Source organism: Mus musculus, chromosome 5 (assembly GCF_000001635.26).
Source record: "Mus musculus strain C57BL/6J chromosome 5, GRCm38.p6 C57BL/6J".
NCBI lineage: Eukaryota > Metazoa > Chordata > Mammalia > Rodentia > Muridae > Mus > Mus musculus.
Genome location: NC_000071.6, coordinates 52741499 through 52769355, shown reverse-complemented (window position 1 = coordinate 52769355; position 27857 = coordinate 52741499). Strand labels below are relative to the sequence as shown.

At 41.6% G+C, this 27857-nt stretch overlaps 1 protein-coding gene across 3 annotated transcripts; it reads right to left on the bottom strand.

Moving 5' to 3' along the window:
* Positions 1 to 11: 11 nt before the first annotated feature.
* Pi4k2b (phosphatidylinositol 4-kinase type 2 beta) lies at positions 12 to 27795 on the bottom strand. Of its 3 annotated transcripts, none has more exons than NM_028744.3 (10): positions 27388 to 27782; positions 25797 to 25864; positions 18548 to 18748; positions 17803 to 17934; positions 16107 to 16260; positions 14652 to 14719; positions 12391 to 12490; positions 8349 to 8482; positions 6865 to 6924; positions 12 to 1773 (listed from the first exon to the last, which is right to left on the bottom strand). In NM_028744.3, the coding sequence occupies exons 1-10, from the start codon at positions 27635 to 27637 to the stop codon at positions 1600 to 1602; spliced, it is 1341 nt and encodes a 446-aa protein (NP_083020.2). In that variant the 5' UTR covers positions 27638 to 27782; the 3' UTR covers positions 12 to 1599. The 3 variants fall into 3 exon arrangements, with proteins under 3 accessions (NP_083020.2, NP_080227.2, XP_006504127.1); NM_025951.3 differs by lacking the exon at positions 25797 to 25864 and adding an exon at positions 20851 to 20987; XM_006504064.2 differs by lacking the exon at positions 25797 to 25864 and having other exon boundaries at positions 16 to 1773; positions 27388 to 27795.
* Positions 27796 to 27857: the final 62 nt, after the last annotated feature.

Below are 27857 nucleotides of genomic sequence, written 5' to 3'. Positions count from 1 at the left end.
ACAGAACAATGGAGCTTCAAGACAATGATTTTTATTCCTTTTGTTTATCATATTTGACAATATAAATATGCTCATTAAAAAACTCCTCACTATTTAAATAAGAATTAAGTTCATGAATGCTTACAAAGTACAGCGTAAGTACTTTTACTTGTAATTTTTAAATACCCCAACTATTCTAACATGGTCAGATGTTTAAAATAGTCTTTAACTATTTCAATTTTAGACTATAAACAGTAGCAATTTACTAGGTTCTCTGTTATAAAAATTAATATAGCAATTTTCAAAACAATGAAAAGAAAATCCTTTGTGAAAGCCGTACCACAGCAGAGGCAAGTATGCGCTCTACTGCAGAAGAAAGGCACAAATCAATGACTAGTATTTACCAACAGCTGGTGGTATAGTTTGATACTCCAGTCAGGTTGCCATTATCTCAAACCCCAGCTAATGGGAGGTGGGTCAGAAGAGGTAGGAGGACGAGTTTCCAACTGACTCCTCAGGGCAGTGGTATCTCACTCCTTACCTGCACCAAGACGGTGACTACCACACCTTAATTTAACCACCTGGATGTAACTACCTTCTCATACAAAAATAGCTCATTAAAAAACCCCTAAGACAGCAACCTAAAGTGAATGGTGAGATCAGCTTCCAGTCGCCCCAGGCGTGTCTGAGCACCGTGTTCCTGACTTCAGTATAAGCTTCAGGGAATGGCTTGCTTTGAAGTGATGTTCCATACTGACTAGAGTACAGAACTGATTAAGATTAGTGTTTTGAAGTACTAATTTTAAATTATTTGATCCCATATGAGAAAAAAAAAAAAACCAAGAATTTTTTTTGGGCAATATTGTAATTTTAAAATACTGGACATCTACCTTAATTTCATATTATTCCATTCAATTTTCAGTTATTTCTTGTTTTCAAAAAGGAGGGGAGATGTCTTTAGATTTTTTCCCCCTTCACTAAAACAGAATAATTCATCAACAAATATATCAAAATTCAAAACTTACTATAGTCATCTGTCACTTAGGCAGAACTTAACTTTCAGGTTCCCGGTAATGACCACCTTTGGGCACTTGATTCCAGTTTTAAAACAGCAGCTTTTAAACTGAAGGTATAGTTGCTTTACTATCACTGTCCGCTCTACCCACTGGGTCCTCTGTTGGGAGTCTACAAGAGCAGTTTCTGGCTTGGCCATCCTCAAGTCTTTTGGAATGAATGCAAGAAGATTCTTCTCGTGTTTAAAAAGTATACAAAATGTTCCTGTATTCAAAGTCAATACAGGAATTCTAGCTGGAATTCTCTAGAACTACAGTCATGCTAGCATGTGTAAACCATGAAGTTACTTTTTAAAGTAATAACAACATAAAATACAATGTTTCTATAAAAATACAATATAGATAATAGCACTTCTTCCCTGAAATAGAATATTTGGACAAAAAATCGTAAACTTTTGATTACATTCAAAATATAGTATTATTTTCTATATATTTAAAGACTTGAATTATTTGAGGTTCTGGCGACTGGTGCTCTCAGCAGCAGATTTACATCACTGTAATATTTTATCAGCACAGTAACACCACACAGTTGTTCCCCTTACATCTGCTACCAGGAGGAGAAGAACGGTTTCCTGCAGTGGACCGTCTGGGTGAAGGAGCTGCCCAGGTGTACCACACGGCCCTGGCTGCCACTTTTGCTGCACTCCACGATCACACATGGCATCTGTGCCAGCTGCATAGGACTCTTCCCGTCTCTCAGTGCCTGAGTGAGGTTTAAGATCTGTGGAAAGACAAGAGACTCTCGTTAATCTGGAGTAAGTGCTGTAAATATGGACCATACGTATATATACTTAAAGACACATGGATACACAGGATCAGAATAAAACAAAATCATTTTTTTACCAACTGGAATTTTAAACTACTGCAGAATGTTCTGATGTTTAACAGCAGTGAAATCTAAAGGCTGTATACAATTCATTGATAGAAAACTTAAATACTGTTTTAAATGCTTGCCTTATGACTCACTTATTCAACAAATAAGTTGCCTTCCCACCATTTCCAAGGCTTTTTTTTCTGTGTGTACATGTGGACATGACTACTGAAATAAATACACATACTTTCTGCCTTCATTTTAGCAGAGGACAAGGATCAGTAAACACTAAATTGTGCATTAGAAGGGGAAAACATGAAGCAGGCCCAAGTAGATGAGACAAGTCAGAAAGTCATCCACTTTAAAAAAGGTTTTAACACCCTACTTTCAAATAGGAAAAATAAAACCAGAAAAAGTAATATATAATATATATGATGTGTACATAAGAAATTATATATATATATATATATACACATATATACATATATATATACTTTTACTGGTTTATTACTGTATATATATATGTGTGTATATATATATATGTGTGTATATATGTGTGTGTGTGTGTATGCTATATACACACTGCATATAATATACACTTATATTCTGTGCTCAGTCAAAATATCTTAGAATTTCTACTTTGGCGCATGCAGGTATGTCTATGAACCTCAATTCATAGTTGATAGCTAATTTACCCCTTTGTTCATATATTTGGGGAGGTAGACAGGGTGTCTCATTCTGTAGGTCTGGCTGACCTAGAACTTGTTATGTAGATGTGGCTGGCTTCAAACTTGGAAAGATCCTCCTTCCTCTGCCTCTGAATCGTAGAATTAAAGGTGTCTGTCACGGTGCTGGCTATAATGTTTTTAGTCTCTTTCATTCTTTATGCAGTCCTTGCTGTCTTGGAACTTAGCTATGTAGACCGGGCTAGCCTCCAGCTCAGACATCCACCTGCCTCTACCTCCCGAGTGCTGTGTCCACACCATAGATATAACTGTAATAACTCATCTCCCAGTTTTCTGCATAGTAGAAAATGTTTCTTATTCTGTATTTTAGGCATGTCATTACCTCCCCTTCCGGTATCTAAAAAACTCCATCTGATATACATATGCATTTCTCTGGTTCTTATGAAAAAGTGACAAACAGTAAGTTTCAACAGGAAGCAAGCACATGTTCACATGTGAGCAAACTTGATAGTACTTTGAACAGCATAAATCAGATGTATTTCAGCCAGAGGTGGTGGCGCACGCCTTTAATCCCAGCACTTGGGAGGCAGAGGCAGGCGGATTTCTGAGTTTGAGGCCAGCCTGGTCTACAGAGTGAGTTCCAGGACAGCCAGGGCTATACAGAGAAACCCTGTCTTGAAAACAAACCAACAAACAAAAACCAAACAGATGGATTTCTAGATTCAACTATTTCAACTTTTTTTTTTTTGTTTTGTTTTTTTGTTTTTTAAAACCATGACTGGTTTTAAAGAATGGAACGAATGCTACAGACAAAAGGAAAAACTAGACTTGTGTACTGATACGGTGCCTGGTAAGGTCTCAGTCATGGTAAAGGCAGACAGCTGCAACGACTGCTTTCTTCACAGATCTTCACAGCTCAGCTAACAAAGTCGCTACGCTCCTAACGGAAACCACACAGAGGGCCGGCGCTTCTGCTTAGCCTCACAGCAGTCAACATGCTGATTGTAAAACCAAGTTTTTGTTTGTTTGTTTTTCGAGACAGGGTTTCTCTGTGTAGCCCTGGCTGTCCTGGAACTCACTTTGTAGACCAGGCTAGCCTCGAACTCAGAAATCCGCCTGCCTCTGCCTCCCAAGTGCTGGGATTAGAGGCGTGCGCCACTATGCCTGGCAACTTTTTCCTTTTAATTTTAGTTTATTTATCATGTGTGCACTACCTCAGAGATGTACTGGAGGTCAGAGGACAACCTGCAAAAGTCAGTTCTCTCCTTCCAACATGTGGGACTGGAGGATTTAGCCCAGATATAAGGTCTGACACCAAGAACCCCCTTTTTCATTCTGAGACAGTCTCACTAGGTAGCCCTGGCTGGCCTGGAACTGGCTATGTAGTCCAGCCAGGCTGACCTCAAAGTCAGAGAGATCTATCTGCCTGTTTCTGCTGGAAATAAAGAAGTGTGCCACCACACCTAACCCCTCCCACCATGCCTGGCCCCTCCTGCTAGTTTGGTTTTGTGATTTGTACTTTGCCATAGTTCCAGGAGGCAGAGGCTGGTGGATCTCCTGTAGGTTCAAGGCCAGTCTGGCCTAAATAATGAGTTACAAGACAGTAAGAGCTACATAGAAAGATTATTTCAACAAATAAACACAAACATAAACCACAAGACAAAAACAAAACAAAACAAAACAAAACAAAAAGCTCAGGAGAGGGAACGAGCTGACAGAAACAGCACAGGCTCCTTAGCTCGGGGCAGTGATGGAAATGACGGTGCTCTGTGTAGAACACATAAGGCCAAGGCTATTTTGTTGGTATTGATAAGCACCATTTCCTAGTGGAAATTTGGTTTAAAAGAAAGACCAATTCCTTCCTAGGACAGTTTTATAAAAAAAAAAAAAAAAAGCTAACATTAGAGAGCTACACAACCAGGTCCATGGTCAAAAGACATTATGCTTTTTGGCCATCAGAAAGCTCAAAATCAAATTAAAATGAGAAAACTGAGTCTGAGAGATAACGTGCTTGCCATGCAAGCATGAGGGCCAGACAGAGACTGGAGTCCCAGAATCCATATAAAGCAGGGTAGGCTCACAGCCCACTTCACATGCAAGAAAAGCAGAGACAGGCAGGAGAGCCCCAAAGCAAGCTGGCCAGCCAGGCTCAGGGGCAAGCACAGGACCAGTCTCAGTATGTAAGGAAGAAAGCATCAAGGAAGATATCTCATGTTTAACTCAGGCTTCTGCATGCATGCACACACATGTGCCTGTGTAAAAATATCAACAGACATACATGTAAGAAGTAAAATCAGGATATCAAATCAAATTATGTGATCAAACACTACCATTTTGTTCTTTTCTTTCTTCATATCCTGACCTGTCCTGTAACACCCCCCCCCCCTTCACTCCTCTCCCTCCTCTCCCTTTCTCTCTCTCTTAGAGAGAAGATCCTGCTATGTGGTCCATACAGATCTTGAACCGAGGACCCTTCTGCCTCAGCCTCTGGAGCACTGGGGTTACGACTACACACTGTAAGGCGCAGCTCTACTGCACCTATTTTTCTAATAGTTAACTCTTTATGAATGAGAAGCTATGAATAAAGACGGCAGATACCAACTGTTTTATTTAACTTCAGAATTCAATGTCATCACCTTCTCAGGCAGATAGGTTGGGTTGTTGTTGTTATTATTATTTTTAATTTCTCTCGTGACCTTCAATCCATAAATGAAACTTACAAGAGTGTATATAACAATTTTAATTTAAAGTGACACTCCTAAAATGAATACACAAAAGTTCCCTCTTACCTATGGGTTTCAGTTACCACAGTCAACCTCAGTTACCACAGTCAACCTCAGTTTAAATTTCTTAAAGGAAAATTTTAAAACCAGGCAATTTGTAAGTTTCAGCATACTGTTATATTTATTTCATGTTCTTACTGTCCTTACTGCTCAGACTTCATCATAGGGTATTTGTCCCCAGTGCTCGGTTTCAGGTGTCTGCTTGAGAACTCTGGACAGCTCTCCAGAGGATAAGGGCACATTGTTCTTTACGCTCAGGGACAGAAGTCTAGAAGATGAGCCTCACTCATATGCCAAGTTCATTTGTCTCAAGCAAAAAATCAAATTCCTTACCTGAGCCTGTGGTCCCAATCCATCTGGGGAGGACAACCCTCTGCTGTCTAAGCCCTGGTCCCCCTCCCCCTTCTGCTGACATGGCAGCCTCCTAGCTAGGCTCCCTGGCCCTGGCTCAGCTGTGAAGGACACAGGCAAGACTGTCGTGCTTCACCGCTCCACAGCCTCTTTACCATTAGGGATCCTGCTGCTGCGACTGAGGCCTACCTGTCCCTCACTCAACACACACACAAACATAAACCGCACACAGTTCAGAGAGTACGCACGCAGAAGCAGCCCAGGGTAAGAATTCCCCTTCAATTATGTCCATTCTATCACAACTCCTCTTTAACTTTAAGCTCCTAACTGCTGCCATCTCTCCCACAGGGATTCACGCCGGCTCTCTTACTAGCTACATCTGTAAAAACCTGATGAATTACAGCTACCATTATACCACTATCTATAATACAATAGTCAGTGCAACACTTAGACTCATCTTTGACACAACACAGTATCAAAGAGCTCTGTTACGTTAAATATAAGCTTTTAGGATGAGGACATTAGTTTGGAGTCACTACACCAGTTTTCATCTGAAATCTTCCTTCTGGAAACCAGCTGAAGCCGGCGGCATTGCTCGTGCGTGAGCATGGGCTTTAGGCCCCGCAGCAGACCTAGGATGTTACCTCAGGCCCACGTGCTGAGGCAGCGAGCATGCAAAGACTGAGCTAAACTCCGTAGCTCTCACTGTGGGCACGTAACCTCACAGATGGCCTGCTCTAGAAAAGCTGCGTGTGTTCCACATGGAAAATGACCTACTGGCAAAAGAATGTGGAATGGAAATGTTCACGCAAGTGTCTCTGAGGAAGAAAAACATAGGAACACCGAAAACAGTCAGCAAAATGGGGACGAGTGGGGCTGAGTGGAGTGCCATTCAGTGGGAGAATATTTGCCTGCACACACTGTGCAAGCTGGATTCCATGTGGAGTACTTAAAGGGGCAGAAGGCAATTACTTTAAGCAAACAACTGGCTAAATAAACAACACACAAGGGGAAATAGCTAATTTATAGGGCAATAGAGATGCAATCCTACTTAAACCAACCTCAGCATCATCGCCTGAGCTATCTAGGTGCAGCATCCCAGGTAGTCCTAGGAGCCACACTATGTCACAGTGGGCAAAGTTGGTAACTGTCTCAACAAACAACAGCAAACAGTGACCTACCTGGCCTCTCATCACAGACATCTGATTTTCAAAAGCAGCTCTGTCAAATCCTTTGTCAGTCTGTTACAGAAAGGGGGAAGAAGTTAACAGAGTCCCCAGCATCAACTCCTTTAAAGCAAACATCAAACTTTAAAACCAACAAACCCTTCTACATAGTGAATAAGGCCACAAGATGAAAACATGAGAAAAGACTGCTTTAATCTGATGTAGTTTTGGAAAGGCCCAAAACAAGAGACATTTTATTTGCTTATATCCAGAAAGAATTTAATATGAGTCAATGAGTTTAGGCCTTTTATAAGATTTAATTCCAATCAGGTCACAAAACATACATTACAATTTAGTGAGTAATTTAGTAAAAAAAAAAAAGTCTAACTTGAAAAAAGTCTTGATTTAATACCCAGTAAATACAACTTTACTTATGTATAATAAAAACAAAATTGCTAATCTCTCTCTATTGTGCCATATTATGCTATTAGCACAAGTAAGCAAATGAGGTTTAATGCAGCCTATTTTTAAAGACTGAATTTTCTTTGACAATCAAAATTAAATATTGCAAAGATTAACGTATGGAAAAATGTTTGCCTAGTTTTTCTCCAAGAACTATGTATACATGTGTCCATCTGCAGCCAAGAGTGGGTATTGGTACTAAATGAAAATCAAATTAGGGCTGGAGAGATGACTCAGTGGTTGAGAACACTGGCTGCGCTGGCAGTTTGAGTCCTAGCACCAACATGGCTGTTCACAACCTTTTTTTGGCCTGTTCCAGTCTCTGTGCTACCCCCCCATGCCCCGCCAGAGGACAGATTCCCATGCAGACGAAACATCCATATACTAAAATGATAAATAATATTTTTAAAATGCTGATATAAAACAGATCTCTGTTTACAGTTCAAATTTGGGCAATGAACTTGATTTTTCTCAACATAAATTTCACCAATAGTTAAATGATAAAAATAGTGTTGAAGGATGTTGTATGTTTAGAGTTAAATATAAAAATAAGAAAGCATGGTGTTTATTATGGGAAAAGGCTTATGATGTTACAGCATTTGGACAGGAGGTCTCTGAGTGGAGATCAAGACATGAAGGTGTACCTCCCAGGAATGGGGCTAATTCCCTTAGAAGCAACAGCACGTGCGATGTAATGAATGAGAAGGCAATGGAGCACAGACTAGAAGAAAGCTCCCGGAAGCTGGCCACGTCCCCAGCCCGACCTCAGACGTGTAGGCCCCAAGCTGAGGAAGATTTGGGCACTGCATGAGGGGCCCAGCCTGTGGCCCCTTCCTCCAGCAGGCAGCCTGCCCTATAGTCCTATTGGCCACTCGAAACGACCCGGGAGCTGAGGATGAGCTCAGGGTCAAACCCTCACTGACCCTCAGTGCAATCCCTAGCACCGCAGAAAGAAAACAGAAAAAGTAAAAATTTATCGTGGAAAACAATAAATGTATACCTGTGAAGCTGAAACACTGTGGAAATGAAATGTTTACCTTAAAAAGTTCATAAAGATCTTCACACAAGTCTTGTACAAAGTTCATGTCAGAAATATAGGGTAGAATCAAGTTTCGAGTCTCTTCAGAAAAAGGAACCTTTGCTTGAGGAAGCCAAGCCCAGTGAAATGGATCTGGTGAGAAAAGACATGCTAATGAGTAGTGAGTAGCAGCTGGTTGAGCCTCACACATATCTCGTTCTTCCCTATAATCCCCAGCTTCTCCCAAATACAGGAAAAAGAAACTCATGGAACACGATCATCCTTGACAAGGCAAGCTCTTCAGACTCCAGGCTCAGACACCAAGGGACGGGAAGGTCTGGTCCCGACCTGTTCTGTTTCTGAGCTTCACACAGTAAAGAGGTGGGATCTGATAACGAGCCCAGTTCAACAGCCCTATCTGAAACCCCCTCTCAGAACACGTCACGTTTGGGGTTAAGAAAGTGGTGGGACCTGAAATGGATCCCACACCCAGTCAAGTCCCGTGGGTGAGGTCCCCTGTCTTCCACAGCTACACATGATCAGGAGTTAAAGGAACATAGAGAATGTTCCAAAACTTAAATTAGGAAGTAGATAAATGGCTCTAAAGGATAAAAAAAAAATCATTTATGAGCCTACAACTTGGAAGTAGTTTAGCACTAGACTAGGAAGATTAATAGATCCGTGGAATCTACTAATCTACTAAGCAGTAGACACTAGTTAGGAGGAGACACAGGAAGATTCCGGAATCACCAACCGGATGAGTATGAAATACCCCTCCCAACATCATGTGTTTGGTATGTGATGATGTTTGAGAAGCTGTGGAACCTTCTGGACATAGGGCTTAAACAGCAGCTGTGGGGCTACAGGAGTAGAGCTAGGGAATTACAGTTAAATTAAATGGTTAAAAGGTAAAGTATTTACCTCATGCTACCGCCTCCTCCCCCACCAAAGTTTCTTATTATAGGCCTACCTATCCTGGAACATGCTATACACACCAGGCTGGCCTTGAACTCTGAGATCCACTTACTTTTGCCTCTCGGATCCTGGATCATAGGAGCACCACCATGTAGGCACAGACCTGCCTCATGCTTTAATGTCTCCTCCACTATCCACTCCCTATTACAGAGGGACTGTGTTCCCTTAACCATGAGACAGAATAAATTCCTTCTCCCTTATATTGCTTCAGTCAAGCATCTGGTCACAGCAATGAGAAAAGTTAACTGCCCTTAGGGTCTTCCCTTATTTCTATCCACATCTTCCCCTGGTGTGAGACTTAAACTCTGTTTTTTGTGTATGGCCCATGTTCCTCTAAGCTATTTTTCCTCTCCATTCTCTTAATAATTTCATTTAAAAGGCCCTTATTCTTTGTCTCTTTCTGCTTCCAATCCTGGTTCTTCAACTTCTGCTATGATCACCCACCCTCTCCAGTACCTCTGGGACTGCCTCTCTCACAGCCCAAGTGTAGTCAGGCTACTTAGCCTCAGAGATGTGGCGCATCTCATCCCCTTTATGAAGTTCTTCCATTGTGGCCTTGTGGCTACCACTCTCTTAGTTCTCTTTCTGTCTTGTAAGGAAGGTACTCCCCATCTCTGCTGGCTTTCTCTGCCTTCTTTTTATGTTACTGTTCCCAAGACTCCATTAGTCCCCCTTTCCCTTCACTCATTGGGCACTCATCAATCTTTTATTGAGTATTTATGCTCCTGGCATCGTATTAGGCAATGATGTTTGTTCTCCATGATTTCCCTGGATGACAGTAAATAAAGGCATGGCTTTCACTATAAAGATGACAGCTAAGACATCCCTACACCCTTAATACCAATTCTTCTGTAAGCTCCAGACCCTTGTTCCCCAAACGCATGTTTGGCAAAACTTCCCAGATGTTTTATGGGAACGTTATAAACCTATCACTTTAAAAAGCCAATTTGCATATAGGTTTCTAATGACGAGTGGGAAAATAAAATGCAACCACAGACATTTCACATAAGTTCCACAAAACACAGGAAAAGAAAGGCAAACAAATCAGAATTTACTCCAAATTCACCGACACTTTAAGCTACCTATCAAGAGACTCAGACAGGGTTAAAAGAAATTAGCTGATGCTTTATGTCATATACCCAAAACAGAATGGTGGAAGTTAAAAACAAAAGTATAGGAGCCTGATATAGCTGTCTCCTGAGGGGCTCTTTCAGAGCCTGGCAAATACAGAGGCGGATGCTTGCAGCCAACCATTGGACTGAGCATGGGACCCCAATGGAGGACTTAGAGAAAGGACTGAAGGAGCTGAAGGGGATTAAAACCACATAGGAAGAACAATACTTTCAACCAATGCGCCACCACCCCCAGCTTCCAGGGACAAAACCCAACCAAAGAGTACAAATGGAGGGACCCATGCCTTCAGCCGAATATGTAGCAGAGGGTGGCCTTGTTGGACATCAATGGGAAGAGAGGTCCTTGGTCCTGTGAAGTCTCCATGCACCAGTGTAGGGGAATGCCAAGGTGGGGAGGCAAGAGTGGGTGGGTGGGTGGGTGAGCACCCTCATAGAAGAATGGGGAGGGAAGATGGGATAGGGGGTTTCCAGAGGGGAAACCAGGAAAGGGGATAACATTTGAAATGTAAATAAATAAAATATCCAATTAAAAAAAACCCAAAAGTACAGAATAACAACTAGTAAATGCTAAGAAAATAAAAGATGATGTAGCGACATCACAGCAGAGGAAAAATGTAAAAACCATTAAGGACAATAACACATACTACATTTTACACAAATGATCCTGAGAATATTAAACACTGGGTCTTTTGCATATGAAACACAAAGTCAAAAGACAAAAAATTCATTTAAAAAGATCAGTTATAGCCGGGCATGGTGGAGCATGCCTTTAATTCCAGCACTTGGGAGGCAGAGGCAGGCGGATTTCTGAGTTTGAGGCCAGCCTGGTCTACAGAATGAGTTCCAGGACAGCCAGGGCTACACAGAGAAACCCTGTCTCAGAAAACCAAAAAAAAAAAAAAAAAAATTCAGTTATGGCCTTTCAAAAACTAACAATTTAAGTTAAAAACAAGGTGAGGACATTCTAGGACTAATAACTAATAAGTTTTAATGAACAAACATAGGAAGAAACTTTATGCCCATAATATTTCAAATACAGTCCTTTATATTGATTATATTTATAATCACAAAGAAACTACCAACAATGTGAAAAGATTCACATTGTTCACAAAGGTCATATTCATATCGCCGTACACTGGAAATCAGTACTAAAGGGAGCTGTGAAAATGCCAAGATTGGCTGGGTGTGGTGGCACCCATCTTAATCCCAGAACTCTGCAGGCAGAGGCAAGTGGAGCTCTGAGTTCAAGGCCAGCCTTGCCTACAGAGTGAGTTCCAGGCCAGCCAGGGCTACACAGGGAAACCTTAAGAAAGAAGAGGTTGAAGAAAAGGAGGATGAGGAAGAAGAGGAGAAATTCAAGACATGGACAACTTAAAATAGAACAAAAATATCCCATAGTCAGGCAGTGGTCACCCAGGCCTTTAATCCCAGCACTTGGGCAGAGGCAGGTGGATCTCTGAGTGTGTGGCCAGTCAGGTACTACAGAGGGAGTTCCAGGATAGTCAGGGTTACACAGAGAAACCCTGTCTTGAAAAACAAAACAAAAACATACAGAAAAGTTCCAAAACTGGCTCCAAATGTATCAAAAACTATGTCTCTGCAGCAGGAGAGACAGGAAGGGTGACTGAGCATCACAGAAGTGGCACGGAGGTCTGAATCTCGCTAAAGCAATGAAGCCCAAAACATCAGCATGCAACTCTACCAAGACATTGCCACAGACCATTCCTATGTTAACACCGTAGAAATCAGAGTTACCAAACTTACCAAACCCAAACCAAAGAAGGTCATCCAAGAAAGTATACCAACAATAACAAGACCCACGCTCCTTGTATCCTCCAAGCCCCAGGGGCTAGAATCGAGCCCCAATGAATGACACTCTGTCTCATTCCCTTTGCTATTTCCACTTTGGTTAGTTCTGTACTCTTCTTACCTGGGAGAACTCTAAATACTTACATGCTCGCCATTCATCAGGATGCTTAAAGGGAAATGCTAGCCCATTATCAATTGCAGCTATTTTAATAAGCAATTGTTTATTATCAATCCAGTTTGATTCCTAAAGGGGAGAAAAATGATCTATTGATAACAGAGTCTATAAAAATATTTCAAAATGATCAATTTATTCACAATACTTATTGAGGGTCAAGTGCATGTTCTCTTGAAAAATCTATAAAATTAAAATTAGGTTTCCAGAAAGAATACAAAAATCATACAAGGAGAGAAAGTCTTTATAAACAATAAACATTTCATAATTGTTACCTTTAAAAATTGGGATTATATGTTTATTTAGTAAATTATTTAACATTTTTTCTCTCTGGAGTAAAAAGGTTGAAAATACTAATTTAGAGAGAGTATACAATACAATTCATTACTTAAATGTTGGCTATTTGCCTACTCTTACTTTCTTTAAAAAATTTTTTGATTTTATGTATCTAGGTGTTTTGCCTCCATGTATGCATAGGGCATGAAAGGACCAGAAGAGGACAACATACTTCCTGGAACTGGAGTTACAGAGAGGACCGTAAGGGACCATGTGGGTGCAGGGATATTGAACACAGGCTACTTGGGAAAGCGGCTGGTGACCTTAACTACTGAGCATCTCCAGCCCCTATCACGGCTTCTTTTGGTGAGCATACTTTAAAGCTTCTTTATGGCTAATGTTTGTCTTTTGATCTTGCTAAGCACTATGCATACCAATTTTCAAATTTCCTGTATAACTACTTAATAGTACAAACACTGCGAAGTGACGAAACAGCTTGAGTGGTAACTTGAGAGCAGAGATCAAATATTGGAGAAATTATTGCAAACAGTCTACAGTGTATATATTCTTTTAAACTTAAGAACTATCCTAAAACTGTATCTTATGTAAATATCTGAAATTCGAACTTATGAACGAGAATGGCCCCCACAGGCTCATGAGTTTGAATACCTAGTCCCCAGCTGGTGGAACTGTTTGGAAAAAATAGGGGAGGCCTTGTTGGAGCAGGTGTATCGTTGAGGCTTGGTTTTAAAAGTCCATGCCATTTCCAGTTAGCTCTCTCTGCCTTGTACTTGTGGACCAAGATATGAGCTCTTTACTACTGTTCCAGTGTCAGACCTGCCAACCTGATGGCATGGTCCCTTCCATGACAGTCATGGACTCTAACCCTCGGGAAGCCCCCAATAAAACCCTTTCTTTCTATAAGTTGTTTTGGACATGGTGTCTCTTACCGCAGTAGAAAAGTAACTGAGACAGGTACCCAAAGTTCATAGCAATGAATCTGAAATCTGTAATTCTGATAGTGTGGAATGTCTATGCAACCTATTATGTAAGCTTAAACCAGTCTGTTATAAATAGAAGTTCCATTTTAAAAGTTCAGAGGACGTAATTCACAAGTAAAACACATATTTACCTACCACTGAATGGAACTACTCAGAAGAAATGGAACTGGTAAATACTCATGTCCCTAGATATCAGAAGCCTTTATTGCATAAAAGGAGGGTAAAGGTGGTTTTTCTAAAAATGTTCAAAGCTTTACAAAAATCTCCAATACACATACGAAAGAGATAGGAAGGAGGGAAAGGAAAGAGGGAAGGGGGATGGTCTTTGTTCTGGGAATATAGTATAGACCTGGGAATATGGCTCTGTTGGTAAAATGCTTGCAGCACAAGCCTGAGACCCTATGTTTTATATTCAGAACCCATGAAAAAGCCAGGTATGGCAGTGCACACCTGTAATCCTAGTGCTAAGGAGGCTGAGACAGGCCCCGGGGACTCAATAAGCAGCCAGCCCAGCTAATGGGGCAAGGTCTAATGAGATATCCTGTCTCCAAAACATGGTGGCTGGCTTCTGAGGAATGACACCCCAAGTTCACCCCTGTTCTTCACATATATTTGCACACAAGTTCCCACCTCACAACACATATGAAATGCAATGTGAACAAAATAATATAAGAAAGACGAAAACAGAGAAAAGGGATCAGAAAGCAAGATCTAGCTGGGTGGGCAGTGTACACTGTAACCCATCACTTGGGACAAAGAAGTAGAGTTCAAGGTCAACTATGGCTATAGAGCAAGTTTGAGGCCAGCTTGGGCTATGTGAGACCCTGAGTTAAAAACAAGTAAAACCAAACAACGCAAATAAACCCCCATCACCAGTAGCAACAAGGTAAAGAACAGCTTCCAGGAATCCGTTACATAAACTGAACATATACTTCTACACATTAAATTTTCCTTACCTCACTTTCAATTTTCTTTGCATACTTCATCTCATCATATTTGACTAGCCAGTTATCATTTCCCCTGTCTTTCAAAAGAAATAAAAGTCTGTTAGTTGATACTTAGAGACAGTGTGGCTTCATACTAAGGGGAGAAATCTAATCCTCCTGTTGTTGAGATTTTCCTTGGTTTTCTGTAGCAGATTCCCCATAGCACACAGACTTGAGTTATCTGAAAGGAGGGAACCTCAGTTGAGAAAATGCCTACATAAGATCCAGCTGGAAGGCATTTTCTTAGTGATTGTTGGACAGGGCCCAACCCACTGTGGGTGGTTTCTCCCTGGGCTGATAGTCCTGGGTTGGTCATAAGAAAGCAGGCTGAGCAAGCCATTGAGAGAAAGCCAGTGAGCAGCACCCCTCCACTGCCTCTGTAGGAGCTCCTGCTTCCAGGTTCCTGCTTCATTTGATGATAAACAGCAATATGGAAGTATAAACCAAATACCCCCCCCCAGCTTGTTTTTTGATCATGGTGTTTCAATGCATCAATAAAAACCCTCAGAATAGAAAAGTTAAGATTTAACACAACTTTAAAAACACTGTCAATGTAAACTGACATTTACTAAACTTTTCTCTGTGCCAGATTATTGTTCCAAGTGTTTTACCTGTATTAACTGATCTGACCCTGAGAACCACGCTGTAAGGAAAAGGCAATGGCTAGATCAAGCTTCCTTCATCAAGGATAATGTCTTTCACCTGAGTAAGCTAGCACATTCGCCCTGGCTGGTAGGCACATTCAAGGCAGCCTCGCCCAGTGTCAACATCTGGGTGCTCTGGACCGGTTTTAATATTAACTTAAGACCATTTAATTAAGAAAGTCAAATTGAGAAAATTATATGATGCTTTTGAGAAGCTAATGTAAGAGATGAAAAACAAACTTGAAGCAGTAGTTCCCAAGATGCAGGATGCATAAGAATCACCAGGAGGCCTTTGAAGCACAGGCCTGGACCCACTTGGGTGGCATCTGAGAAGACGTATGTTGAATAAGTTCTCATGAATTACTGACCTGAGTGTCTTGGGAACTAGAGCTTTGACATATCTACATCATGGTTCCCTCAGAGCACAGCACAGCACAGCACAAACAAAAGGCTTCATGTTCCCCACATGACATAATGGTTATGCATATCAAAGTAAGACTCTTTTCCTAAACGTAGATGGCATTTCTAGTCTCTGGCTTTGTCCTGCTTTTAGGCAACTCCCCCTGAGGGGACAGGAAGTGTTCCCTGTGTCTCAGTATGAGTCAGGCCCTCAGCACAGGACAACCTGCCCAGGGAGGTCAGTGCTTCCCCCGTTTCCAAGACCACGGAGGACTGGACCTTGGGACGCTCTTGAGCCAACATTTATGGTTTTGATTTCAGTAACTCGAAGCTGAAGCTGGTTTACAGCTGAAGGGGCGGAGTAAGGGAGAGAAGCCCGTACCTGTGTTCCTGATGATGTAATCCAGAATCACTAATTTTTCAAACTGTGACTGAAACTGTTTTCTAATGTTCTCGGGCAGAGGCTCCGCTTCAAACCTCCTAAGCCAATACTCAGCCTCCTTGTAATCTTTCACAAACAGCTGAAAGGAACCAACCTATAATTTCCGGAACCATAGTTAGAAAGGAAAAGTACAAGCACAAAGGCATTGCTTTTTAAGTTTCTTAGCAGTAGCATCACAAAAAGTTACATTAGCACAGCAAGAAAAATAGCAGTCAACACTCATCCAGACAAGCCACGTTTATCATCTAACATATTAGCTCAAACACACAGCAACTGAAAAAGGTTCAACCCAAGACTTTTAGGGAGCTCTTTTAGGAAATTAAAAAGGAGAATAAATGTGCCTGAAGGTGACACCCTTAAGAAGGCTACTTCCTAAACAAACATCAATGTGACTTTAACTGAGAGACCAAACTGTACACTGTCTTGGTTATTTCATGATAGTATGATTTTTCTCACTGAAGAGGTGTTTCTGTATTCTTTTCTTAACATCAAGTAAAAAAATTTAAAATACAATGGATTCTTTAGGCAGATAGAAGATGGTGTCATACATTTTAAAGAGTTAAACAACTGATTGTGGCCTTTTCCTTGAAGATGTGCCAATTTGAAGATGCATTTTTTTATTATTAAAATTACAAATTTAATGCTAAATAAGTTGATGTCAGAATACACATTTCATCAGATGACATACGCTACCGAGCAGCCTATCCTGCCTCACACATGCAAGGAAACAAACTGCCATGACGAAGCCTGCTCACCAGTTTAACACTGTACGCCTGTTAGAATCTTTAACTTCCTAGAGGTTTTCCTTTAGTCACCCTTATTTTAGCTCATCTAAGGAAATGGCAAAAATGTTCAAAACTGACTGCCTGGAATGTAATTAAATAGAAAGATAAGTTAACTATCAATTTTTACTCAAAATCTTTAGACACTTGCATAGAAACAATAAAATTATAATCCAAATATATTAAAAATAAATGCTAAATCTTTTCCCAGAATGCCCTTCTCGTTAGCTCTCTGCATCCTTGCTTAGCTAGGTGCCAAAAGACCCTTAGGTGTAGTTGAAAACGGTAAATAAGTAATACATCTGGCTGGTAGTGAATGCACAGAAATACCATTTACTGAGTATCTGCTATGTGCCAACTGCTTGATGCGAATGACTTCAGTTTATCCTAGCAACCTAAAAGGCAGCCTGGCTTTCAGCTCTTTTTATAAAAACTGTAACTGTTTTCAGAAAGGCTGAGATTGGAACCTAGTTCTAAGTCTAACCCTTCACTTCTCACCGTAACTTTACAAGGCCTTTTCCCCCCACATCATCTTCACGCTCCCTAATTCAGCAAGCTCCCCTCTCAGAAGCATGGATGCAGAACCTTGCCTAGGCATGCAGGCAAGTGCTCTACTGGGAACTGGAACTCTACTCTAGGCATCCTCTTTCCCCCCAGAGCTCCTTCTAAACATCTTTATTCAACTGCACCAAAACGCCTTGCTACTATGAGCTCAAGAGGAGAAAGGCTTTTCCTTTTTCTTATTTCCACAGCCGACATCAGGATGCCCGATGTCTAGCCACACGCCTCACTGCAGGAGCTTAGGAACACATGTCTAACTGCTCTGAAAGCAAGCTTATTCTAGAGTAACTTACCTTAGGAGGAAGTCCTATCCGATGGAACTTTCTGCCTACTTTTGGCACTTTCTCTAAGGCATACTTTTTGCCTCTTGATTTTGCACGGTCAATTGCACTGTAGTTAAATGTCTCACTGACAAGCCAAACCACCTAGAAAAATGGTTAGAGTTTGGATCATAGCATTCCCATTCACACAGATCATCAAATTCACTCTAAAGCTGTAAATGAGCAAGGTCTAACCCTGTAACAAAGCTTCCAGAGACCTTAAACCACAAAGGCGAGAGAACTTAAAATGGCATGTATTTTTTTCAAAACAGGTATAAAAAGCAGTCTAAAGTTTCCAGTGGGAAAACATAAGAGCCTTGAAATATATAGGACTAAGAACAAAAATTTTTGAGAAGGCATCAGATAAAATTATATAAAGTCCCCAAAGAAGACAAGTGCAATATTGTGGTCACGGGCAATATTGTGGCCACATTAACAGGATTAGCAGGATCAAGGGATCTCTAGATCCAGGCCTGATTCTTTTCTGCTTTCTAAATACTAGTCCTCTCTTCTTCTCTGTTAGCATCTTGTGACCTCCCAGGAACCAAAGACATTCCCTTCACTACTGTATGTCGATATCCCCAAGTGTTGCTCCCGACCCCTGAGTTACAACAAAGGGATTCTACTCTAGGTTCTATCATTGGGGTCCTCACTCAAGGGTCCACAGGTAAGCGAGCTAAGTATAGGCAGTCAGACTGTAAAGCAAGCTCTCCTTTACCTTTGTTTTAGGCACAATACCCAGATTAAGTTTGACATCCACCAGGTAGGCACCAGCTTCAGAAAGGTACCCCTGGTTAGGAAGCAGGCAGCCTCGGCCAAAGCAGCAGGGACAGCAAACCTTATGGACGTACTTGGTCCACTTGGGGTTCAGCTGGCCATAAGGCTCTTCTGATTTGGGTTTAAACACGCCAATAATATTCTATGGGGGAGAAAAGTAGAATTCCTATTAGCCTTTAAAGGTCAGATGGATAACAATCTACAAAATGCATGGCAATAAATAAGATTTACGGAAAACTCCCAAGTACTAAGATGACTGATGCCAATCACATTCTAAGAATTAATTGCATTTAAAATCAACAATCCCACGGATCAGTGTTTTTCAAATTTTGCTCGGACAAACCTTAGAAAGCAAGATAAGGCTTCATGCCATTTAACTGTATTAATTTCATGTGTTCTGTGTTACTGCTCTTACAAAATAACATTAGATTATGCCCCCTTCCATCCTCACCTGCCCCCTTCCTCTTTATGGCTAGGTTATCCAGGCTAATTTCAAACTCACAAGCTTAAGAATTTCTCCTGTCTCAGACTGTACTTTATGAAAGCAAGCAGTGCTGTGTATTAATTATGATCTACTAAACATCCATTACACACTCCCTCACTATCTCCTTTCCCTGCTGTTCTAAATATTCTAAAACAGAGAAGGAATCCATTATCTCCAGTACTCAGAACAAGTCCTGATACACAGTATGTACTCAAGTAATGCTTCAAAAATGCTAACAAATAACATACACTGAACATCTACACTGTCAGCAGCTCTCATCTAAGGTTTCTCCAGATATGTTTTTCATGAACCCATTTTAACTCTCTCCTAGCAAGAAAAATTTTGGCCATGAATGGTGGTACATACCTGTAATCCAAGAACTTAGTGGGTTAGCTAAGGCAAGAGGATAGTGAGTTCTGGGCTAGCCTGAGACATGTAACAAAACTCTTGTCATAAGAGAAAAAATAAAGATCTACAATTGTTAGTACCAATCTAATAAAATATATTCCTTATATTCATGGTTCAAATATCTTAGACAAATAAAAATATAATTTAAACACAATTTATTTATAATGTTATAAATTCTAAAAGAAAAAAATTAACTTAACTTAAAAAAAAAAAAAAAAAAAAAAGAAGTCAAGCTTGGAATTAAGGTTTGTGGCTCCATATCTAGGAGCCCTAGCACTTGAGAGGCTGAGACACTCTGCTCTAAGTCAGCATAAACTACAGAGGAAGACTGTCTCAAAGCCAATCATCATCATCATCATCACAATAACAACAACAAAACAACAAACCTTGAAATAATGACTGTTCCCACAGTGAGAAATGGGGTGGGGGACGGCCAGCTGGCCAAGGGCTGGCCCAGCATGCATGAAGCCTTGGGTTATATCCCTAGAATCACTTAAAACCAGGCAATATGCATACACCTGTAAGCCCAGCACGCATAAGGCAGGCAGAGAAGGTGTTCACCAGCCCAGGATACACAAGATCCTGTCTCAAAATTCCTACTCCCCTACGAAAGAGAGGGGGAAAAAGTGGGTCCGACAATAGCACAAATGCTATACCTTGTTTTGTTTGTTTCTTTACAAGTAGGATTATGCTTTAAAAATCACTTTTAAAATATAAGTTCAATTATTGGGAGGAGGGTTGAAATGATAAACTTTCTCCTTCATGAAGAAAGGACTGTGGGTTACGTACCACACAGAAAGCTTTTAGAAAGGACAGAACCACTTCTGAAAACCTCTAGACTCAGTGGAGAAAGTACATATCAACTTCTCTTCCCACTCCAGAGTCAGAGCTCACTTCAAGTTGCTGCACTTCAATGCCCTCAGGCTTCGCCATGCCTCTTTTCCTCGGCATACTGCCAGGAAAATACTCCAAGGGCACTGAAGTATACCTTAGAAACTAAATCAAGCATTGGGAAATGACATTAGCCACGTTTTTGAAAGTTCCAACTTGCACTGTTCTTGGTTAGTATGGTAGCAGGGCTATAAAGGAGGGACTATGAATACGCATTTAACAAATCCTCATGTAGATAGGGCTATAAGATAAATGCTTGACACTGAATAAAATATGAAAACAAAAAGCTACAGCTGGATACTACCAGCTCCACTTCTATATTAACAAAAGTAACCACTGCCCTTTATTTTGGAAAAGAGGGAACAAACAGATATAGTAGGAAAATAACTTCAGAAACTCAGACATTTCACATTTAAAGTAGCGTCTTCCAAAAATTTGTGTAAGATATGTGAAGTTCTCACCCTTTTAGAATCCTTTACAAAGTAACTTCCACTTGACCCTTGAGAAATTCTTTCTGGGAAAACTCCAATTTCTATTGCTTGCTCTGCTTTCAATACAATATCAGCAAATTCTGGATCTTCCAAGAATGTATTTGTTTCTGAAATAACAGCAATTACTGCATTAGACCAGTGTGTGGATGCTCTGGCTATGGACCTGTGTGGTGGCTTCCGGACAGTAAGGTGCAGAAAAAGGAAATCAAACGTCAGATAGTCAGCTAGGATCCTCTTAGCTGACCTTAAGTGCCTGTGTGCTCCTGTGTACATGTGTACACACACAGAGGTCGAAGGTCAACATTGAGGCATTTCTCAGGATGGGTTCCTCAGGAGGGATCCTTAAAAAAAATATTTTGCCCCCCCCCCAATGTGTATGGGTATTTTGCTTGCAAATATGTCTGTGCCTGGTACCCTGGGACACTACAATAGAGCATCAGATGCCCTGGGACTAGAGCTACACAACTCAGGTTTTCTGGAAGGTCAGTGCTCCTATTGCCGAGCTATCTCTCTAGCTCCCTCCTCTTAAACATTTATTTAGCCATTCACTTATGTATTGTCTGTATGTGTGCCGTTGTCACACATGGAAGCCAGAGGACAACCTTAGGAATCTTTTCATTCCCACCACGTGGGTCCTGGGGATCAGACTCTGGTGGTCGGGCATGGCAGCGAGCCCCTTCACCTCCCTGACCTGAACCGCCTCCCCAACCCCAACTCTTTTTGGAAAATGGACAGGGGTCTCTTGTTGGGAACTGGGGCCTGCCAATAAGCCTAGGCTGACTAGCCAGTGAGCCCTGGGGATCGGCTGTCTCTGCCTCAACAGCACTGGGACTCCAAGAGCATTTTTACATCAAGCTGCCCCTCTGCTCTCTATAGCCCTCTGCCCACACTCCTTCAGCAGATTTTACTCCTTCCACTCCCAGCTCCCACCCTCAACTCCCACTACCATACCCAGCCTCTTTTCTTGGCTGCTAAAAGACAGCACAAGACTTACTACCCTCAGAACTTAATTCTGTATCTCTTCCACCTCTCCCAAACACAGCCACTCTGCCCTATTCCAGGTGCTGCCAATGCTGCATCTTCCAGTTGCTTGGTTCAAAAACCTTGGATTCAGCAAGGATCTCATCCTCTTGATCTCCACACCTGACGTATAAACCAGCCTTAAGTATCCAAAACACAAACTCTTATAACCTCTGCTCCTACAATGAAGTCAGCCCTATCAACTCCTCCCTAAATTACATTAAGCCAATTTACAATCATATCCCTCCTTTGTATCAAACAGCCTAAGGGTTTCCCATTTCACTCTCAGCAAAAGGCCTCTACTTCCCCTTGCCCAACTGCTTTATCTGAGCATATCTCCTGATTTGTTTTGTCAGCTCCAAGCAGAGGATTATTATTATTATTTTTTTTTTTTTACTGGTGTGTCCTTAGAACTTGCAGTTTCCAGGACATAATAAGCACTCAGTAATCACCTGATAATAAATTAATAATGAATCACTTAGAATGCAAAGACAAACCAAAAGCCACTTCCATTTTAATTTGGAAGGTACTTCAACTCTCTGTGTACATTATTATGAAACTTCAAAACACAATCAACTTTAATTCAGACAGAAATAAAACTGTTATTTACTTCTTTAAAAGTCTCTACTGACAAAAATATTACAAAAGGAACTGTTTGGACTTCACTTTACCTACTAAAAATAAGCAAAGTATTTTAATCATGTCTATACCACTGAGATACTCATTCCAAACAACCCTTGTTTGTCCCTTGAAAATAGTTAAGAATTAAGTGAGGAATTCTAACCTTGGTGACTCTGGACAGGGATCAGTGTATAGTGGGCACTTATATTTATTTGAATAATACAGGCACTAGTAGCCATTATCATTAGTCAAATGATATTTCTTACACATCAGAGATGTATAGGTCCCTTTAAAAACATTGATATTTCCTGTGCATGAGTGTTTGCCTGCACGTACATATGTGCAACATGTGCACGCCTGGCACCTGAGCAGGTAGAAGCCAGTGCTGGAGCCCCCTGACTTGGAACTGGAGGTACAGATGGTTGTAAACATCTGTGTGAGTGCTGGGAACTGAACCCAGGTCCTCTTGTAAAAGCAGAGCCATCTCTGCAGCCCCAGTGGATGGGTTCTTAATGAAAATGACCTTGACAAGTTACTGGTTTCAACCTTGTTCCTAGTGCTGGGGTACCTTCCAAAATGTATCACCAGCAAGTGATCTTCAGAGATATCATTTCTTTTCCTAATATTTTTTGTATGCATGAAAACAAACACAAACTTCTTTTTCCAAAAAAGAAGTCTCTTGCAGTTTGACTCTGTATCCTAGACCTCTCTGGAGCAAGTCCCAAGTCTACTTACCCCTTTCTTTCTATGACAGTTCTTCACACAGACGAGAGTCACTTCATGTTTTCCAGGCTCTCACTGTCTGCTTCCTCTCATATCAAAGTGCTCAGGATTTCCATAGCCTCGTTCCCTGCCTATTTCATGCCCCCACTTTTATTTTCATTGAGATTAAAAAAAAAAAAGCTGTATTTATTTTTATATGTCTTGTTTACATGTATGTATGTATGTATGTATGTGCACCAAATACCTGGTGCCTATGGAAGCCCAAAGAGAAAATTCTCAAATTTTTCTTCTTCTTCTAAAAAAAAAAAAAGATATTTTAATTAAGTGTATATTTTGAGGTGGAAGTTTATGTATATGTGTGAGTGAAGGTGCCTCTGGAGTTCACATGAGGGCATCAGGCCCCTAATGTTGTGAACTGCCCTAGCTGAGTGCCAGGAACTGAACTTGGGACCACCTTAGTCACCACCCCAGTCCTCAAAAAATATGTTTTAAGGAGAAACTCAGTTTTATCTTTGCACCATTATTTGGGTCACCTCTAAGAGGTGGTGGCTCTGTAGTCAAGTTCCAGCCTTATTCAGGTCTCTGATTTTCAAAGATGTCCATCCAGCTTACTCTCTGAATTGTCTTTACTATTCCCAGACAAACTAAGCTTCCTTCCCACAACTCCCATTTGCTGTTCACACTTAAAACTGTAACAAAATAGCGGAAAATCTGGGAAAGCACAGACCTTTGTTCTGATTTCTAATGCATCACATGTACCTAGCACATGAATGGACCTCAAGAAATCCATCTAAAAAGTTAACAATGTATCCATTTGATCACACCAAAGGAAAGCTATTGTGTTACCTTTTAGCTTGTAAGCAGGCATGGTAACTTAACATTCTTTCATTTAAATAAACCAACAAGAACTCATGCTCCCTTGAAGATGAGAACTACACTTTATTCATCTTTCCAGCATCTTACTAATGAGTCTGGCGATTAAACATGCCTCGAGGGTTGATGCCACTCCCCTGGTCCTTTTATCTAAGACCTGGCTCCCAGACTTCCAGGAGCCCTCAGCTTTCCCTGTCAGGCCACATACACGACCCATCAGAACTTTTAAGTGACCACTACCTCCACTGGGCTACAAAGCTCTGTGGAGATATAGCAGTTAACCACAGGCCACCATTTGATATAAGGTACTTACTGTCGGCTCCTCAAGACTTACTTTCTACTGGTGCCCAGCAGATAATCAAATATTTGATGATTGATGTCCATTTCTGTTATAAATGGATAAGAATGGCTGAAAGTTTTACTTGTTTTGTAGATAAGAGTCCTATTGAATTGGGCTGGGCTGGACTTGAACTCACTATATAGCCGAGATTGGCCTTAAACCTAAGTTTTTTGCTCCTGCCTCAGCCTTCTATTCCTTCTAGAATTACAGGATGGAGTCAGCACATGCAGCTGTATTTGGAGCACTGGCAGGCTGAGCAATACTTTTTAGTTCCATAATTGTTTACTTTTAAAGCTCAGGTATGGTGGACTGTCAAGACAAAGGAAACTTGTATTCTTAAAAACCTGCCCTAAAATAGTTAGGAGTATTGGCTTCTTGATCCCCGATCAGGCAGAACGCCTCCCACTAGTTATGAGATTCCTTCCACTGAAATAAGACTTCGGGAAGTTACATTCTGCCTCTTTATTTGCATTTTAGATTTATTTATTTTATTTTATTTTATGGTGTGAATGTTTTGCCTGTGTGTATGTATGTGTATCATGTGCATGTCTGGTGTCCACAGAGGTGAAAAGACTGCATCAGTTGCCAAGGAACTGGAGTTATAGAAAGCTATGAATCTGAGTGCTGGGGTCTCTGCTAACTGCTGAGTCACCTCTCTACCCCCTGCTGCTTTTGAAAACCCTTTGCTTATTTTTAGGATTTTTGTTTTGTTTTGTTTTGTTTTGAGAGTTTTGCTATGCAATCCTAGCTAGCCTGGTACTACAGCCCAGGCTAGCCTTAAATTCAAGGCTGTCCTTCTGCTTCACCCACCTAAGTGTTGAGATTACAGGTATGTACCACCAAGTCAAGCTTGCTTTTTTTATGTGGGAATCCAAAGTAGTGCTTATTTCATAGGGCTACTTTCAATCTATTACATGTGAAGTGCAGAGAACACAGCCAGCACGTGCACCTAGTATACCAGTATTATTACAGCCTCATTCACTGGTTTCAATGACTGAATACTGACTTAATAGCACTACAGTTCAGGAGACTTCTAGAATCTGCCAACTACATTGTTAATATAAAGACCAGAGATGCATGACATTCTCCACTGGCTCAAGAACATAAGGCTCGCGGTTGTATAAATAAAATAGTTAAACACCAGAAATGTCAATACTAATCTAAAAACTTAAAGGTGTTCTCATGACAACTGCATGTAAAAGACAAAAGAGCTAAAGGACACTTTTAATATATTAAACTTAAAAGTAGTTAAATTATTCAATCATAAACCTTTGCTAGTTTTAAACACTTTAAGTAGAATAAAGAGTCAGAAAAAAAAATCCTTTTAAAAAGAACCTACATAATACCCCAAAGCAGTAGTTGTTTTGTAACACAGACTCCTAGAGTAAAACGGACAAAGTTCAGGACCTGGAAGAGAAAAGAAGTGGCTCAGTCATAACTTGACCACTTCCTGGATCTGTGACTGTGCAAACATCTTGGAATAGGAGCCACCATTATTACCGTTTTACTAAGTTTCAGTTTTCACAAAGAGGGTCAGCGACAACTCACCCATTGTGCTGCTGTGAGAACCAATGTCAAAACTCATCTTAAACTGTGAACTCTGACCTAGCTATCACCACCGAGGAGCTAAGAGTTCTTATAATCCATTTGCATTTTAGCTACCACATTCTCGTCCTTTTGACTTTAGCCTTAATATAAGTGTTGACAACAAAGAAAACACACAAACCAATCCAACCCACTCAAACAGTAAAAGTTTTTCAAGACTCTATTTCAAGGCTCTATTTCAATCTAACACACGAGGTAACTCTGGGGCAAGTAGCAGCCATATGGATCTTAGCTACCTCACAGACTAGATTCTACCTCAGATAGGGCCAAAGTGTCCACTGCAGCTGGCTGAACAGAGATTTGTGAAAGTGGAAAACTTCACATTCCTTTGCTCTATTCAGTGTTGCATGGCAAACTCATCCATCAGCTAACGTCGTGGTAAGGGCAGACCCCTATGTAGTTAATGTGTTTCAGAGACGACTTCCTTTAGGTCTCTTATTTAGAGGATTTGTGTTTGAATAAAAGTTGTTAGAACTCTTGACTTGCCCTGTTCAAATCATTTCAAGTCACATTAGCACACTGGTAGGTCAAATAAACTTAACTTCTAAGAAATGCAGTATTAATAACAACTACCTTCCCTGTGGCTTTTCCACAAGGAGTCATATGGAATGATGCTCGTGGAATAGTGCATATGATACTTCTTTGGATCCATCCTATCATCATCAAGTAGGAGAAAAAGGGAAAAAAAAAAAAAAAAAAAAAGCCAGTCTAGACTCCAGATGGATCTCATACAAATCTACTCCATTTCAGCCACACTCCACTCCACCGGTCCAAACTCACCACACAGACACCCAGGCCTGCAATAGCATGCCTTAATTTTTAGTTTAAACATTGTTAGTTAGCCTCTCTTTCAAAGGTCCACTTAAAATCAGCCCAGGAGATAATGAAAAGGTGTTTTTCTTTTTAAGCGCGCAAATATACTTTGCAGAGAGCTGGCGGCAGGAGTTCGCCCGCCTCCGCCCCCTCTGGCTAACGTCACAATAGCAACATTTAATAGAAAGTTTTGAAACTTGTCCCAGCGGCAAATGGTCATCCCTTCCTATTATCTCTCGGCTTATCATCCGCCCTGTAAACTCATGACTCCGACGAGAACTTTCTGGATCGTTGTGCGTTCTTAATTCAGAACTTAAGTCCAAACTTGAACAAACAACTTACGTCACAGTCCTGGATGAAGTTTCCCTCAGTGTTGGGTTCCCACTTGGACTGACTCTTTGGGGAAGCCTACAGAGTGAGATTTTAGTGGTCCCCGTTCTCCTGCCACAGAGGGAAAGGTGAGAGGAAACTGAGGCAGGGAAGGGCGGGTTGCGCGCGCGCATGGGTCGCACCTGAGCTCGTAGTGCGGGTCCGATCCAGCTCGGTGGACAAGCTCGCGGAGATCGACCCTTCCCCGGACACCGCCGGCGGCTCGTCGGTAGCGGGCTCGCGGAGGACATCCGCGCCCTCGTCCGCCTGCATTCTCACGGCGCTCCCGGGCGCGACCCTCCGCGGCTGGGCCCAGGCAACGCGAGGCAGCAGCGGCTCCCGCTCCTCGTCCTCGTCCTCCGAGGGGCGGGTGGGCTCGCAGGCCTCCGCCATGATGTCCCGGGGCGGCTCCGGCGCTCAGAGCCGCCGGGCTCCGGACTGGGACCCCAGCATCACGCCAAACCGCGGGGGACTGCTCCCACCGACGCCACCTCACCAGTCCACCAGCCCGCGCCGGCCACGCCCAGCCGCCGGCCACGCCCCGCCTCTCGAGCCCCGGGACGCCTTCCTTACGCCTGCGCAGAAGGACAGGGGGTGGGGCAAGCGAGGGTGG